The sequence below is a fragment of the Gymnoscopelus microlampas genome (genome assembly GCF_963454915.1).
Source record: "Gymnoscopelus microlampas genome assembly, chromosome: 10".
NCBI lineage: Eukaryota > Metazoa > Chordata > Actinopteri > Myctophiformes > Myctophidae > Gymnoscopelus > Gymnoscopelus microlampas.
In genome coordinates this window covers 10,057,836-10,072,722 of record NC_139947.1, presented here as the reverse complement: position 1 = coordinate 10,072,722, position 14,887 = coordinate 10,057,836, and the positions used below count along the sequence as shown (strand labels likewise).

Below are 14,887 nucleotides of genomic sequence, written 5' to 3'. Positions count from 1 at the left end.
TTAAAGCAGTTTGTTTAAATTACTTTATAAAATGATATATTTTCACAGCGATTATTTATTAGTGTAGATATACACATTTAGAAGTGGATTATGTGTCCAGATGCTTGTCAGACAGTCAGACAATGCTGCTCCGCAGGTCTAGGATGGAATAAACGGGTGCAGCCAACGTCAACAACAGGTCTCGACCAGACGTGAGATTTCAGCCTACGGTAGGATAAAGCCCACGTCAGGATATATTGATAAATGCCGAAAATTGCGGTGATCTCGCCGTACGCCCATTATTTGGTCTACACCGCGTTGATAAATGAGGGCCACTGTGTCTCTGTCTGTGTGCAGTATGTGTGCACTGCACTGCATGTGTGCAACCAACAGAGTGGCGCCAGAGTGCAGTCAAAACACACACACACACACACACACACACACACGCACACACACACACACACACACACACACACACACACACACACACACTGCGTTCGCTTCCAGCGTTCGCGCGTCTTACTTGTGGTAGTATAGAATTCAATCAATTTAACCACTATAACCCTATTATACACACACTGTACCTCGGCTATTCAAAAATAGCAGATCTACAAGCTCACAACTTGTCGCGGTTCGATGTGTTGTGAGCTTGTAGATCAGCTATTTTCAAGTTTTTGAAAACAAATTGGAAAACATTGTACATTGTCTGCTACAGCCAAATACATATACATTTGAGGGGTGGAGGGGGAATTGACATGAAATTGTTTGAGAACCACTGGTTGTATTCGCCTATCTGGATCTGATCGACAGACTAAATGATATAACGACTCCACACACTGTAGGTGGCAGAACGTTGCATAACATCGTTGACACACAAGTTGTTATCGTTAATGTGAAGCTCATTGATGAAGATTGACACTAATGAATGTGTGGGTGAACCGCTGTCTTGTTTTTTTTTCTATTTATTCATCTCGTCTTTCTATGTGGTCTTGCTTGTCTTGTATAAAAAGCCTTTTATATATGAGCTCATGGAGCCATCGCAGAGTAAAAAAATCTATAATAAATTAAATTGGCTAATGTTATGTTCATTTTTTCTGTGTTTTGTTGGCGAGATTAGGGATTGGAAAAAATAAATGGACACGATGTGTCTTTACAATTGAGGCATTTGAAGGTAAGTGATATTCATATATAGTGTTTGTTCAGTAACAGAGGTCTCTCTATCTCTCTTTAAAGGTTTCATGACGTTCAGTTTTACCACACATTAAAAGTCTTTGTCATGGTCCTTCAAACGTGTATAGAAAGTTTTAACCAAAAAATCCGCTACATTGATCCATGGCAGGTGTTTTTCTCTCACATTTCTAAAGCCTTTTCAACTGCAATGAAAAAAGAAATCTTTGCCTGCGGGTGTCGCTGGTGAGGGATTTTGCCTGTCAATCATCGCCTCTGCTCCGCCCCCCCAAAGGAAAGGATAGGGGAGGGGAGGGCCGAGGAGGAGAGTGGGCGGGATTAATCGACAGTGACCTCACTGTCGAAGGGCCAAGCTCAGATTACTTTTCAGCCTAATTATTCAGAAAACCCCAGACCACAGAAAATCCACTGAATGTTCAAAGTTCAGATTTTTTGGGTGTAATTGAGGTCATAAAACCCCCCAAATCACTTCCAATTTCACTTGTTTAATCTGTATCCTGATTGGACAAAATTCCCCATCAGTACCATGTCCAGTCATAAAATTCGCTCTTCGATTGCAATCTTTAAACCCTTTCTGGAATTTACAGACAGACAGACAGACAGATAAACGTTTCCTCTACTAAAGGAACTACTAGACTTCTAAATTCACATTTCACCTAGACTTTTAACCTGTAAATACAATCAGCAGGACACCGCAGGAAATTGAACCCTTTGCAAATTCCAATATTGATTGACAAATGGCAAAACAAATAAATAAATAATCTTCAGAGCATAATATGCCAGTGTCAAGCGAGCAGCACGTGCCAATTAATGTGTAGGTTAAAGCATGAATGCGCCCAGATCCCTGGGAAGCACAGAAGCCTTTGAGGAGACAAGAGATAGAATGGTTGATAAGGTTAATGTACGTTCATGCTGGCTGGGTGCAATGTCCTTGCAACACACTGGCAGGCAGTGGTGGAAAGGAAGGAACTAAGTACATTAAACCAAGTACTGTACTTGAGTACTACATGTTGACAGCAAATCTGGATGTAGTTTTAGTCATAGTCTTTTGAATAAGATTCCATTTAGTTTTGGTCACATATTAGTCGCCTGAAACTCCATTTTAACCATGTTATTTTCATTGAAAACACCCGTCCTTGGTTCTGGAGACTGATATTGTCCTTCCAATGCCTGAGGGTGCTGTGATTCTTCAATTCATTTGTCATATATTTGTATTTTTATTTTAAATTGGATTGAAATAATTAAAATACAATAACAAAATAAAATAAAGGAAACAATGTCTTTGAAAAGTTAAAGCAAAAATTGAGTTTGAAGTAAGTTAAGTTAATAAAATGACTAACTTAAAAACTGCCTGGGGTGCTCACAAAAGCTTGAGTAAAATACACTCTCAAGCATGTTTGAGAGTGAAATATCCCTTCAAAGCTGTATTATATAAGTTGTTTTAGAGAATAAAAAACTATTTTGTCCAATCTGTATAATGGTAGAGTATGTTTATGCAATATAACTTATACAAGTGAGGTGAGGTGGTTGTATTTGGTCTCCCTGCTCTTCTATTGAGACATTTGGATCCTGTCTATAGGTCATATAGGGCATTACCTTTGACACGATCCTGTTTCTGGTTTGACACAAAATTCAATTTCTCCCCAGAGCAATCAGGCAGGCTCTAATAGCACAGTGGTAAAAAGTTCAGCACTTGTGCAGGAGGAGACCCGGGGTTCAAATCTGGTGTAGGACAGGAACGATAGAATAAATGGGAGTGCTTCAGTACTTGTTCCAACGCTACGGGCATGGCAGGCAGGCCAGCCATGCAGGAAGGAACTCATTACATGGTGGTGTGTTTATTGGTGAGGAGAAGACAGCTTGTTTTTCAGGGGGAGAAATCACTCAACATGCTGTCAACGCCTGCTGTATAATTAATGCTGTCACTAGTTCCTACACACACACACACACACACACACACACACACACACACACTCACAAGTATTACTATACTTGTGAGGACATTAACTTTATAGGACGACGGTTTTATGAATGCCATTCTTTTGCGATTTTTAACCGTAAGCCGAAAAATAGTAGATCTAAGCTCGCAACGCACTGCCAGTGTTCTGCCGGTGCATGACACTGTATGAAATCATGTTTAACCCTAATTCCAACCCTTAACTTCTAAATGCCTTTTCCTGACCCTAACCCAAACCTGAATCTTTTCCTAATTGTAAACATGTCTCTGCATGCAGTAGTGGAAGAAGTACTCTTTCTAACTCATCGTTGCTGTCGGGCAGAAACCTCTTATCTCCATATTCAAACTTTTTGTGTTTTTTCGTAAATGAACGCCCTACTTGATCATACTACAGCGTCACACAAAAGCATCAAAAGTAGCAGATCCACAAGCTCGAAACGCTTCGCGAAGCGACTCGTTTTGAGCTTGTAGATCTGCTACTTTTACATCCCTGAAAAGTAACAGTTTTGGACATATGAGGTTTCTACTTGACAGAGACGGTTTTGAGGAGATGTGTTAGCTAGGTTCCAAACAAGAAAGCATGTTTACAGATGTTGCACAGAAATTAAGCACTTTTACATGAAAGGTTTGCTACTTTTGCTATGTAGTTAAATAAAAGTTGCGGAAATGTGGTAGAGAGTGTGAACATATGAGATTATAGCTCTCAATGAGTTGCTCTCAACCAAACCCTAAATGCCTCACTGACCACTTATAGTATTTGTAACCTTAGGTATAAAAATCTTCATTAGCCATGAAAATTCTCTCACGCCAGTGAGAAACTTTCATTGAAATGAATAGTTGGGGGCGGGGCAGTCCGCCCTCTAGATATAACTATGCTTTCTACCCTCAGCTTCCCGTCACTCAATGCTCAAAGAAGACTAAAGAAACACTCACACACCAACATAAAGTGAATGTCCACAGAGGTTTGGCAGATGCAAAAATATTATTCTTTATTAATGATCCATAGTGAGACAGAAAGGGTTACCAAAAAGGGTTTTAAGTGGGAACAGATACATGTTTTGGTAACAAAAAGCATCCTCAGTCACACTGTGTCGTATTTATAGGGACAAGAGAGTCAATACGAGGATCATTCATGTTACAGGGCTCAGAACACACGCAGAGATAAATGCAACACATGTAAACTAATATACAATCTAAAGTTAAAGAACACCACCATGATTGAAAACGGCACAATGTAACACACTAAATCATGCAATAATTACCCAAAGAAAAGATTTAGAATTAGAATGCTTTTGAGATGTATACAACGTGGTGATTCTATATTTTACTAGTAAACTGTGTAGAAGTACAACTGTAAAAGTTATCATATTATTACTCTGATATATCTTATAGTAAAGAAACCCGACTCCTGAACATTATTACTATTAAACAGTAGGTCCGCTCTTCAAAGTTAAATTCACACTCGGATTGTGTAGATTATATTCATGTCATGTTATGGATCATAGGGTCCATTTGGTTCCATTTTACACTCAGAGTTAAATTAACACTAAGTGGTTTTACTGTGTAGATCAGTGGTTCTCAACCACCCATGGCATGATTTTTAAAGAAAGCATGCCATATGACTTCTTTTTTTTTTACATTGTTTTTTTTTATATCTTATATAATATATATTTTATATATTTTATATATTTAGTTATATTATCAATAAAATCCTCATGGCCCACATCTTGAGAATCACTGTGTATATGATGATGACATCACAGATTAGAGAGACACAAATACAAGTGTGTGTGAAGGTGTGTATGTGTATGTTAGTATCAGGATCAGAGAAGGACAGCTTTCCTCTGTTCCAGTCCAGCTGGACTCTGATCCTCTGGGGTTTCTGCTTCACTGAGAGATATGTTTGTGGACATGATGTGGACCGTGCTGTGTATTTACCTTCCAGTAACCTTATTCTCCAGAATTGACCCACTTTGTCTCCCATCCTCTGAAAGGACTCTGCTAAAACACCTACTGACCAGTTTGTATTGTCTCCAACCTCAACATCCCAGCTGTGAGTCCCTGAGTTAAAGCCCTCAGATCCCAGGACATAGCCATAGTTATCAAACCTCTCTGGGTTGTCAGGAATCTGCTGTTTTTCTCCACGTTTCAAACTGGTCAGATCATCAGACAGGGTGTATACTGGATAGGCAGTGTTGGGATCCAGAATGACAGGAGTGTAGGAGACAATATCCTTCATCTTGTCCCAGACTCTGAAGGTCAGGTTGTTCAGGTGTTTGGTCACCTCTATCAGTGCTCCTGAGACCGGCTGTGGGTCCTGCAGTGTGAACTGGACTCTGTCCATTGTGGTCTTGTAGTTCTGCAGTAATGAGATGTGTTCAGCTCTCAGCTCCTCCTCTATGGCTGTGATTGTGTTTGAAAGGGTTGATATGTCTCCGTTTAGAACCTCAGTCTTCTCCTTCATCATCTGACTCTTCTGCTGCTCTTCCTCCCACAGTTCAGCAATCCTAGCCTCCTCTTCCTCTTGTAGAAACTGATGCATCTTCTTAAACTGTGTCTTAATCTGAATCTCTGTGTGCTGAGTCTGGAACTGAATGTGTTCTGCTGTTTGATCATAGTTTGTTTTAGCTTTATTAAAGACCTCCAGTTTCTCCCGTAAAGGCTTCAGTGATTTCTGGACTTCCTTCTTGTGATCCAGTGCAGCTTCATCGATGGGTTTGCATCTGTGGTCGATGTGGTTTTTAGCATCTCGACACACAACACACACTGGCTGTTGGCATTCCAGACAGAACAGTTTGAGTTTCTCAGCATGCAGACTGCAGAGAACCTCAGACCCTGTTGAAGCTCTCTGATGTCTCTCCTGCATGAAGGCCTCACACACGTTCTTCAAAGCCAGGTTTCTGGGAGGATCCACTGAATGTCTCTCCTTACAAATTGGACATTCCTTTATTACCTTCTCTCTCCACCATTCCTGCAGACAGGCTTTACAGAAGCTGTGGCTACAGGACAGGAGAACAGGATCTTTATAGATGTCACAACACACAGGACAGCAATAATCCTCTTCAGGGCGAGACAACTTGGAAGCCATTTGGTCTCTGAGTGAAGCTACAGACACGCAAGGAAATCAGTCAGTCAGTGGTAGTAACTCTTCTCCTACTCTAACCTCCTCTAGAATGTTCCCTGACGTTTACTTTCACTTTCGTGGTTCTTGTTAAAGTCCATTCAGCTGGTCTGGGTCAGTATTCCAACCTGTAGCTGTGGAAAGTCCTTGGACAGTCTGTCCTCTCTCATGGGAAGTTGTGTGTTTGATCTGAAGGTGAATCTTACGGTCTGTCTCTGTGCGTTGTCAGTGAGGCGAGTCAGAATAACACCCTGTTTTTTTGCCTTCTGTCAGATGAGTCTGGCAAAGGGTGGAGCTATGACACACTAACTGTTGAAAGGTTCTCTCACACACACACACACACACACACACACACACACACACACACACACACACACACACACACACACACACACACACACACACACACACACACACACACACACACACACACACACACACACACACACAGAAAGATAGCAAGAGAGAAACGGCCTCTTGTTGTTTGTCCCTCAACCATCAGGTATTGAATTAAACAGCTATGAGCAGGGACGGATTATGGCTTGTGCACGTGCACAGGGGCCCTTGAGCTAATTGGGGCCGTGGCACTGCCACCTGAAAATCAACATTTTGATCAGTCAGTCGGAGACCCCTTGGTCCATTTAATCTACTTCCACTATACATATTTCAAAATACAACCTGTGTTGTCAAATGACACAACACGTTTCCAATTGTGTGAAATAAAACAAACTCTTATTTTGAAAGCCTCCCAGTTGTAGGAGGAAATCCGCTTTCTATTAAAGCCTTGACAAGCAAAACAACGGACCTGGATTAAACGCAAGAATTTGGCAAAACGGCATATTTACGATAAGAAAACCATCTGCTTGTGATTTACACAATGTAGACACTTAAGTGCGTACACACACACTCTGATCACATCAACATACACTGGCCACCAATCAATCACCGAGATAAACTATCAAATGGTTACAATGGAGATCAATGCCAGGGTATTTGGCACTGCTACTTGTGGGATTGAAATGGTGCGTAAATCTGCTATTTTTGTTATAAAAAAAGTTATTTCTTTGTTTTTTGGACAATGTTAAAATGATCACATCTGATTAACTTACAGTAGCCTAGACTTGTGCTCAGAACCAGTGGTGGAAAGTAAGTACATGTACTCAAGTATTGTATTTAGGTACAAATTTGAGGAATTTTTACTTTACCGAATTATTTTACAATTTCAGTACTTTTATTTCTATTTTCTCAGAGGCAAATATTGTGCTTTTACTCCACTACAATTGTTTTAAAACTTTAGTTACTAGTTACTTTGTAGATTTGTATTATTAATACAAAACATACATTAATCACTTCAGCCCTATTTAAACTTTGGCTATTTGAAAATAGCCGATCTACAAGTGATACAACGCATTGTTGTGAGCTTGTAGATCTGCTATTTTCAAAAAAATGTACAATCATAATCAGTGGAAACCCTTTATCCACAGCCTGGGGTCCACAATCACCACCAGACCTCCAGCTTATGCAGTACATTTGCTAACCTCTGATCAAAGTTAGGAGTTCTTGCATGACATTAGTTGTGACACTGCATTCCTTTAAATCCTTTCCTGCCCTTTATCCTTATCTAATCACTCATCATGTACGTACAGTATGTACAGTACAGTAAAGTACAGGTTTTGACTCTTATCTTTCTTTTTAGATTGTTCCATCGGCATGCCTTACATCACAACAGAACTGCAATGTCTAAAACGGTCTCATCATGATAGAAGATGTCTCATCAAGATGTCACAGTAATGGAAAGAAACCACAACTATCGAAGCTCCTTAGTTTGGTTTGGTAAGGTAGAACTGGTAGAACTTGATCTCTTGCACCCACTCACCTCTGCACCTAAATGGCCCTTTGCTCATGTAATGTGCGATGGAAGCGCTGTACTGATAAGACCTACTTATTGAAATCCCAAATACGAAATAGACTTCCATCATGCCACATTTAATGCCTGTCTTAGCCTCCTGGCAGTCTTAAGGTTTTCTTCAGAATAGGTAACCTCTTTAACACCTGGCATCCCCATTTTGGGCTTGTCATTATGGGCTAAATAAATAATTAGAAATATCTGAAATGTTTAGAAAATACCGGATCTACAAGCTCGCAACATGTCATGATGTACTGTAATGTGTTGTGAGCTTGTAGATTGGCTTTTTTTCTTTCTTTTTTTTTTACTTAATTCTTTTGTGGCTCATTGGATAATGCAGAAATACTATCATTGTAAAATATGTAGTACATTGGCGTAGACACTATGTTCATTATGTATTTCTGGTCACTTATTTTGTATGTCTGGGGCAAAAAAAAACATATTGGCCGCACATGTAGAGAACAAAGCAGACCTACAATGGCAATAATTTAACAATGATTTAGCAAAAGGGATATAATCAGCACATTTTCATGTTGTCAGTGTGTGTGTGTTTGGGGGGAGGGGGGGGGGGCACTGGTGGGGCCATTGGTGATTTTGTGCATAGGGCCCATTTTCACTTTAATCCGTCCATGAGTAGGTATAGTCACAGAGACGACCATGTGGTTACAATGTCTCTGGTTTGATTCCAGTCAGAGTCATGTGTTGGGGTGGGCAACTTTGATGATAGAGGGCCACTATAATTCCACACTCACTCCAGAGGGCCACGTTGCATATACTGTTGGGCAGACACCTCTTATCTACGTATTTTAACTTTTTTTGTATATAATGCCGCACTTCGCCATTCTATGTCACGCAAAAATAGCCGATCTACAAGCTCAAAATGCATAGCAGTGCGACGCGTTTTGAGCTTGTAGATCTGCTATTTTCAAATTGGAATCCTGTTTTTTTTTTTGCTATTTTTGAATTGGACAACAGACAAAGACAATAGAATTATAATACTAGTTATAGACTGAAGTAATTAAAGAGGGTCATGTTTGTATGTTTGGAATTGCACCAGCTGAAATCAATAATATATCAGTATTCCGATATTAACCTGCGGGCCGCATTAAGTGAAGGTGGGGGCCACGGTAGAACAGTGAAGCGGCCTGGTGGTCAAATCTGAGATTGCAATACTTCTGTATTTAAAACGCCACTGCGCATGCGCTTCTACTGTTTGAAACCCTAGTGTGCCTGCTCGGAGCGCAAGTCTTCCGCATTTGATCACCCAAATTTGGTGCCCAATTGTGGAAGTAGAGGTACTTCAGGGTGCTTCAAACGCCAGTGAGCAACTTTCATTGAAATGAATAGCTGGGGTCTGCCCTCTAGATATAACTCAATGCTTTCTACCCTCAGCTTCCTGTCACTCAACACACCAAGAAGACTAAAGGAACACTCACACACCAACATCACAAAGTGAATGTCCACAGAGGTTTGGAATACAAATGATCATTCTTTAATGATCCATATTGAGACAAATATAACCAAAAGGGGTTTTAAGTGGGAATAGATACGTGTTTTGGTTACAAAAAGCATCCTCAGTCTGCTATGAAAAGTAAAAACACACTTTGTCGTATTTATAGGGACAAGATAGTCAATACGAGGATCATTCATGTTACAGGGCTCAGAACACACACAGAGTTCAAAGCAACAATGTAAACTAATATACAATCTAATGTTAAAGAATATCACTATGATTGAAAATGGCTCAATGTAACACACTTAATCATGCAATAATTACCCAAAGAAAATATTTAGAATTAGAATGCTTTTGAGATGTATGCAACGTGGTGATTCTATATTTTACTAGTAAACTGGGTAGAAGTACAACAGTAAAAGTATCATATTAATAATATCTTATAGTAAAGTACCCAGACTCCCCAACATTATTACTATTACAGGTCCATTTGGTTCCATTTTGTACACTCAGAGTTAACACTAAGTGGTTTTACTGTGAAGATCAGTGGTTCTCCACCAACCATCTGACCACTTATGCTTATTGCTTGTGGGCAGTGTTCAGAGCATGTTTATATTAGTGGTCAATCACTCGATTGTGTTGCAGCTTGTATCAGCGGAACTAACGTACTAAACGTTCATTTAAATATATATATCACAATGGAAACTATTTTTTCAAGGTTTTAAAGCATACATGCCACTTTTTTTCCCTTTTCCCCCTGTTTTCTTTTATATCAAAGTTATATTATCAATGAAATCTTCATGGCCCACATCTTGAGAATCAAAGGTGTAGATGATGATATCACAGATCAGAGAGACACTTGTTCATGTTGACCGTCCTCGACCACAACATAATAATATGGAATCTAAAATCAACAGGTATTACTCTTTAAAGATAGTTTGTCTTTATCATCATCATTGTCATCGTCATCGTCATTGTCATCACCATCACCATCACCATCACCATCACCATCACCATCGCCATCATGTTTTTATCATGTTGTACAGCACTTTAGTCAACCTGTTATTTATTTATTTATTATTATTTATTGAGAAGCCAATAATTGTTTACCCCTTTTTATCCCCAATTTAGTCGTTATGCCAATTATTTCCTCCCCACACACATTCCTGTGTTGTCACTCCTGTCGTATCCTACTGACTCACCTGCCAGTGAGGAGCCCCCACCAGGAGGACGCAGAGCCTTTGTCCTACTCCTCCCACCCGACACTCCCTGCTGACAGGTGCTGCCCCAGCCTGTAGGAGTACGTGCAATGACCAATATCGTCCTCCCTGCCCGGCTTCCCTCCCCCCTAAAAATGGGCCAATTGTGTTCATGTGTAGACGCTCGACAAAGCCGGATGCACCACGGAGGATTTCGAACCCACAACTCATGGTGGTGGGCGGGGACTTTACCACTGCGCCACCTGAGCGCCAACCTGGCTGATTTTAAACATGTTTCATAAATAAAATGTACTTGACTTGACTTGACATTGTTCCAGTGTTACACTGACCTTCATTGGTAACATCTTCAGAGAACCACCAATCTGACCAGTGTTAATGTATGGAAAGAGTGCGTCAGTGAAAGTGTGTGTGAAGGTGTGTAGGTGTGTGTTAGTGTCAGGATCAGAGAAGGACAGCTTTCTTTTCTTCCAGTTCAGCTGGACTCTGATCCTCTGGGGTATGGGCTTCACTGAGATATCAGTGGGTGGACCTGATGAGGAGCGTGCTGCGTATTTACCTTCAGCTAACCTTATTCTCCAGAATTGACCCGCTTTGTCTCCCTTCCTCTGAAAGGACTCTGCTAACACACCTACTGACCAGTACGTATTGTCTCTAACCTCAACATCCCAGCTGTGAGTCCCTGAGTTAAAGCCCTCAGAACCCAGGATAAAGCCATAGTGGTCAAACCTCTCTGGGTTGTCAGGAAGCTTCTGTCTTTCTCCACGTCTCACACTGGTCAGATCATCAGAAAGGATGTATTCTGGATGGGCAGTGTTGGGATCCAGAATGACAGGAGTGTAGGAGACAATGTCCTTCATCTTGTCCCAGACTCTAAAGGTCAGGTTACTCAGGTGTTTGGTCACGTCTATCAGTGCTCCTGAGACCGGCTGTGGATCCTGTAGTGTGAACTCTGCAAAGACTCTTTGCATCGTGGTCTTGTAGTTCTGCAGGAATGAGATGTGTTCAGCTTTCAGCTCCTCCTCTATGGCTCTGATTGTGTTTGAAAGGGTTGATATGTCTCTGTTTAGACCCTCAGTCTTCTCCTTCATCATCTGACTCTTCTGCTGCTCTTCCTCCCTCAGTACAGCAATCCTAGCATCCTCTTCCTCTTGTAGACAGAATAGAGTTTAAAGTTCTCCTCCTCACATACAAGGCTCTCAATGGACAGGCACCAGTATATCTCAAAGAACTCATCGAGCCCCGTAAACCAGCCAGAACACCACTGCGTCCACAGTATGAAAAAATGCTTACGGTTCCAGTAAACCCCCAAAAAACTAGAACAGGAGGTAGAGCATTTAAGTTTCAAGCACCTCAGCTGTGGAACCTTCTCCCAGTCTCAGTCCGTAAAGCAGACACACTCTGTATATTTAAAACTAGACTAAAAACCTTTCTCTATGATAAAGCCTATAGCCGAAGTGTATAGACTCAGTCCCCCTATAGTCATCCTCTCTCCCCCACCTTCCCCTTTCTCCTCTCTCCCCTCGTCCTCTCTCTTCCCGTCCTCCCTTTGGTTGTGTGGGTTTGTGTCCCATTGGTACAATCGTAATTAACCCTGTACGGATTCACGCTCTAGTAAGGCCTGCCACTAATTCTACAACCGGGGACTCGTTCCCCGGAGTTTCTTCTACCACCCACGTCGCAGGTCCATGGACTATTACTATGGACCCCCAGCTGCGGCTCAAGACTGTGACTGCGGACCGGGCCTGGGCCTCTCCATGGAGTCTATGGACTGTTACTACGGACCCCCAGCTGCGGCTCAAGACTGTGACTGCGGACCGGACCGGGCCTCTCTCCATGGAGCACGACCTGGACACGACCGTGGACTTCTACTACACTACACTATACCGCATATTATATTATCTTAAACATTTTTATATTATTCCATTATATACTGCATACACACTATTGCTGTACTATATTATACTATCATATGCTAGTATCTTACACTATTATATTTGCTATTATTGTTATTGTTACTGCTTGCACTGTATCTCTTTCTGTCTCTCCTCTGTCTCTCCCTTTCTCTCTCTCTTCTTTCCCCCAACACGGTCGAGGCAGAAGGCCCCCGCCCTAGAGCCTAGGGTCTGCCTGACGTTTCTTCCTGTTGAATTAAGAGGGAGTTTTTCGTTGCCACTGTCGCAAAATTGCTTGCTCAGGGTGGGATGTTGGGTCTCTTCTCTACATGTAAAGTGTCTTGAGACAACTTGTTGTGATTTGACACTTTAATAAAATTGAATTGAATTGAATTGAATAGAAACAGATGCATCTTCTTAAACTGTTCTTTAATCTGCAACTCTGTGTTCTGAGTCTGGAACTGAATTTGTTCTGCTGTTTGATCATAGTTTGTTTTGAATGTATTAAAGACCTTCAGTTTCTCCTGTAAAGGCTTCAGTGATTTCTGGACTTCCTCCTTGTGATCCAGAACAGCTTCATCGATGGGTCTGAATCCGTGGTCCGTGTGATTTTTAGAATCTCGACACACAACACACACTGGCTGTTGACACTCCAGACAGAACAGTTTGAGTTTCTCAGCATGCAGACTGCAGAGAACCTCAGAACCTGCTGAAGCTCTCTGATGTCTCTCCTGTATGAAGGCCTCACACACGTTCTTCAGAGCCAGGTTTCTGGGTGGATCCATTGAATGTCTCTCCTTACAAACTGGACATTCCTTTATTACCTTCTCTCTCCACCATTCCTGCAGACAGTCTTTACAGAAGCTGTGGCTACAGGACAAGAGAACAGGATCTTTAAAGATGTCAAAACACACAGGGCAGGAATAATCCTCTTCGGGGTGAGACGACTTGGAAGCCATTTGATCTCTGAGTAAAGCTACAAACACTGTTCACGTGAGGAACTCAGTCGGCCAGTGTTGATAACACTCCCTCTTCTAGAATGCTCCCTGACGTTTACTTTCACTGTGAATCCTGGTTCTTCTTAAAGTCTGAGTCAGTATTCCCTCATGTAGCTGTGGAAAGTCCTTGGACAGTCTGTCCTCTCTCATGGGAAGTTTTTTGTTTAATCTGAAGGTGAATCTTCTCTCTGTGCGTTGTGAGTGAGGAGAGTCAGAATAACACCTTGTTTTTTTGGCTTCTATCAAATGAGTCTGGCAAAAGGCTGAGCTATGACACACTAACTGTTGAAAGGTTCTCACGCGCGCACGTGCGCACGCACGCACACACACACACACACACACACACACACACACACACACACACACACACACACACACACACACACACACACACACACACACACTCACACTCACACTCACACTCACACTCACACTCACACTCACACACACACACAGAAGAGAGAAACGCCCTCATGTTGTTTGTGCCACAGATGATCATTGATATCATCAAACAGGTATGTGGTGTGAGGTCTTCATCAGAGGGTATTTATGGGGAAACATGCAGGGACATGCAATGCAAATTCTTCCTAAACATATTGCTGGATTGTCAGGGACATAAATGTGTGGATGGCCCTAAACTAAAATCAAAATGCTCATTTGGCGTTTAGACCCAGCATTGCCTGCGATTGCCTGCTCTTTCTTTTCTCTGTACCGGTACTCTGCAGCCATTTTTAAAGCCAGTAGTCACCAACCTTGGTGTCAAATTTGACAGTGATTTTAAGCTTGACAAACAGATTGATTCTAGTTTTTTGTCCGCTGAGGCTTTCATCCAGTCTACTGCAATGCATTGGTTCTCAAAGTGGGGGTCCCCAGCAAAATGTGTTGCAAGGCCCAGATTCTTTTCAAGTTGTGATGATTCCTGGCTCTGTGGGGGGTATTTATATGCAAAATACCCCCCACAGAGTCAATGGCATTGTAAGACTAAACAATAGGACCCAATGAGGATTTAGAGGTGAAAAAAATAAAAAATAACAGAAAAGAAAATTGATTTAAACTCATTTCTTTATAAAACATACATGTGATCGTGCAATCACACTGGGCCTTGCAGGGTTAATGTGAATGTGAATGATGTATACTGTAGTTTAACCTCTCTCACACACACACACAAACACA

The 14,887-nt window shown here is 41.5% G+C and overlaps 2 protein-coding genes across 2 annotated transcripts; both read right to left on the bottom strand.

Annotated features, from left to right (window-relative positions):
- Window positions 1-4,692: 4,692 nt before the first annotated feature.
- LOC311053241 (E3 ubiquitin-protein ligase TRIM35-like) lies at window positions 4,693-6,473 on the bottom strand (the record flags this gene model as incomplete). Its single annotated transcript, XM_084068699.1, has 2 exons — window positions 4,863-6,473; window positions 4,693-4,701 (listed from the first exon to the last, which is right to left on the bottom strand). Exons 1-2 carry the CDS (start codon window positions 6,210-6,212, stop codon window positions 4,693-4,695), a joined length of 1,359 nt encoding a protein of 452 aa, XP_083924825.1. The 5' UTR covers window positions 6,213-6,473.
- A 4,495-nt stretch (window positions 6,474-10,968) lies between these two features.
- Window positions 10,969-13,675, bottom strand: LOC311054069 (E3 ubiquitin-protein ligase TRIM39-like; the record flags this gene model as incomplete). The annotated part of the gene is made up of 2 exons (XM_084069949.1): window positions 10,969-11,976; window positions 13,122-13,675. The coding sequence occupies 2 exons, from the start codon at window positions 13,673-13,675 to the stop codon at window positions 11,100-11,102; spliced, it is 1,431 nt and encodes a 476-aa protein (XP_083926075.1). The 3' UTR covers window positions 10,969-11,099.
- Window positions 13,676-14,887: the final 1,212 nt, after the last annotated feature.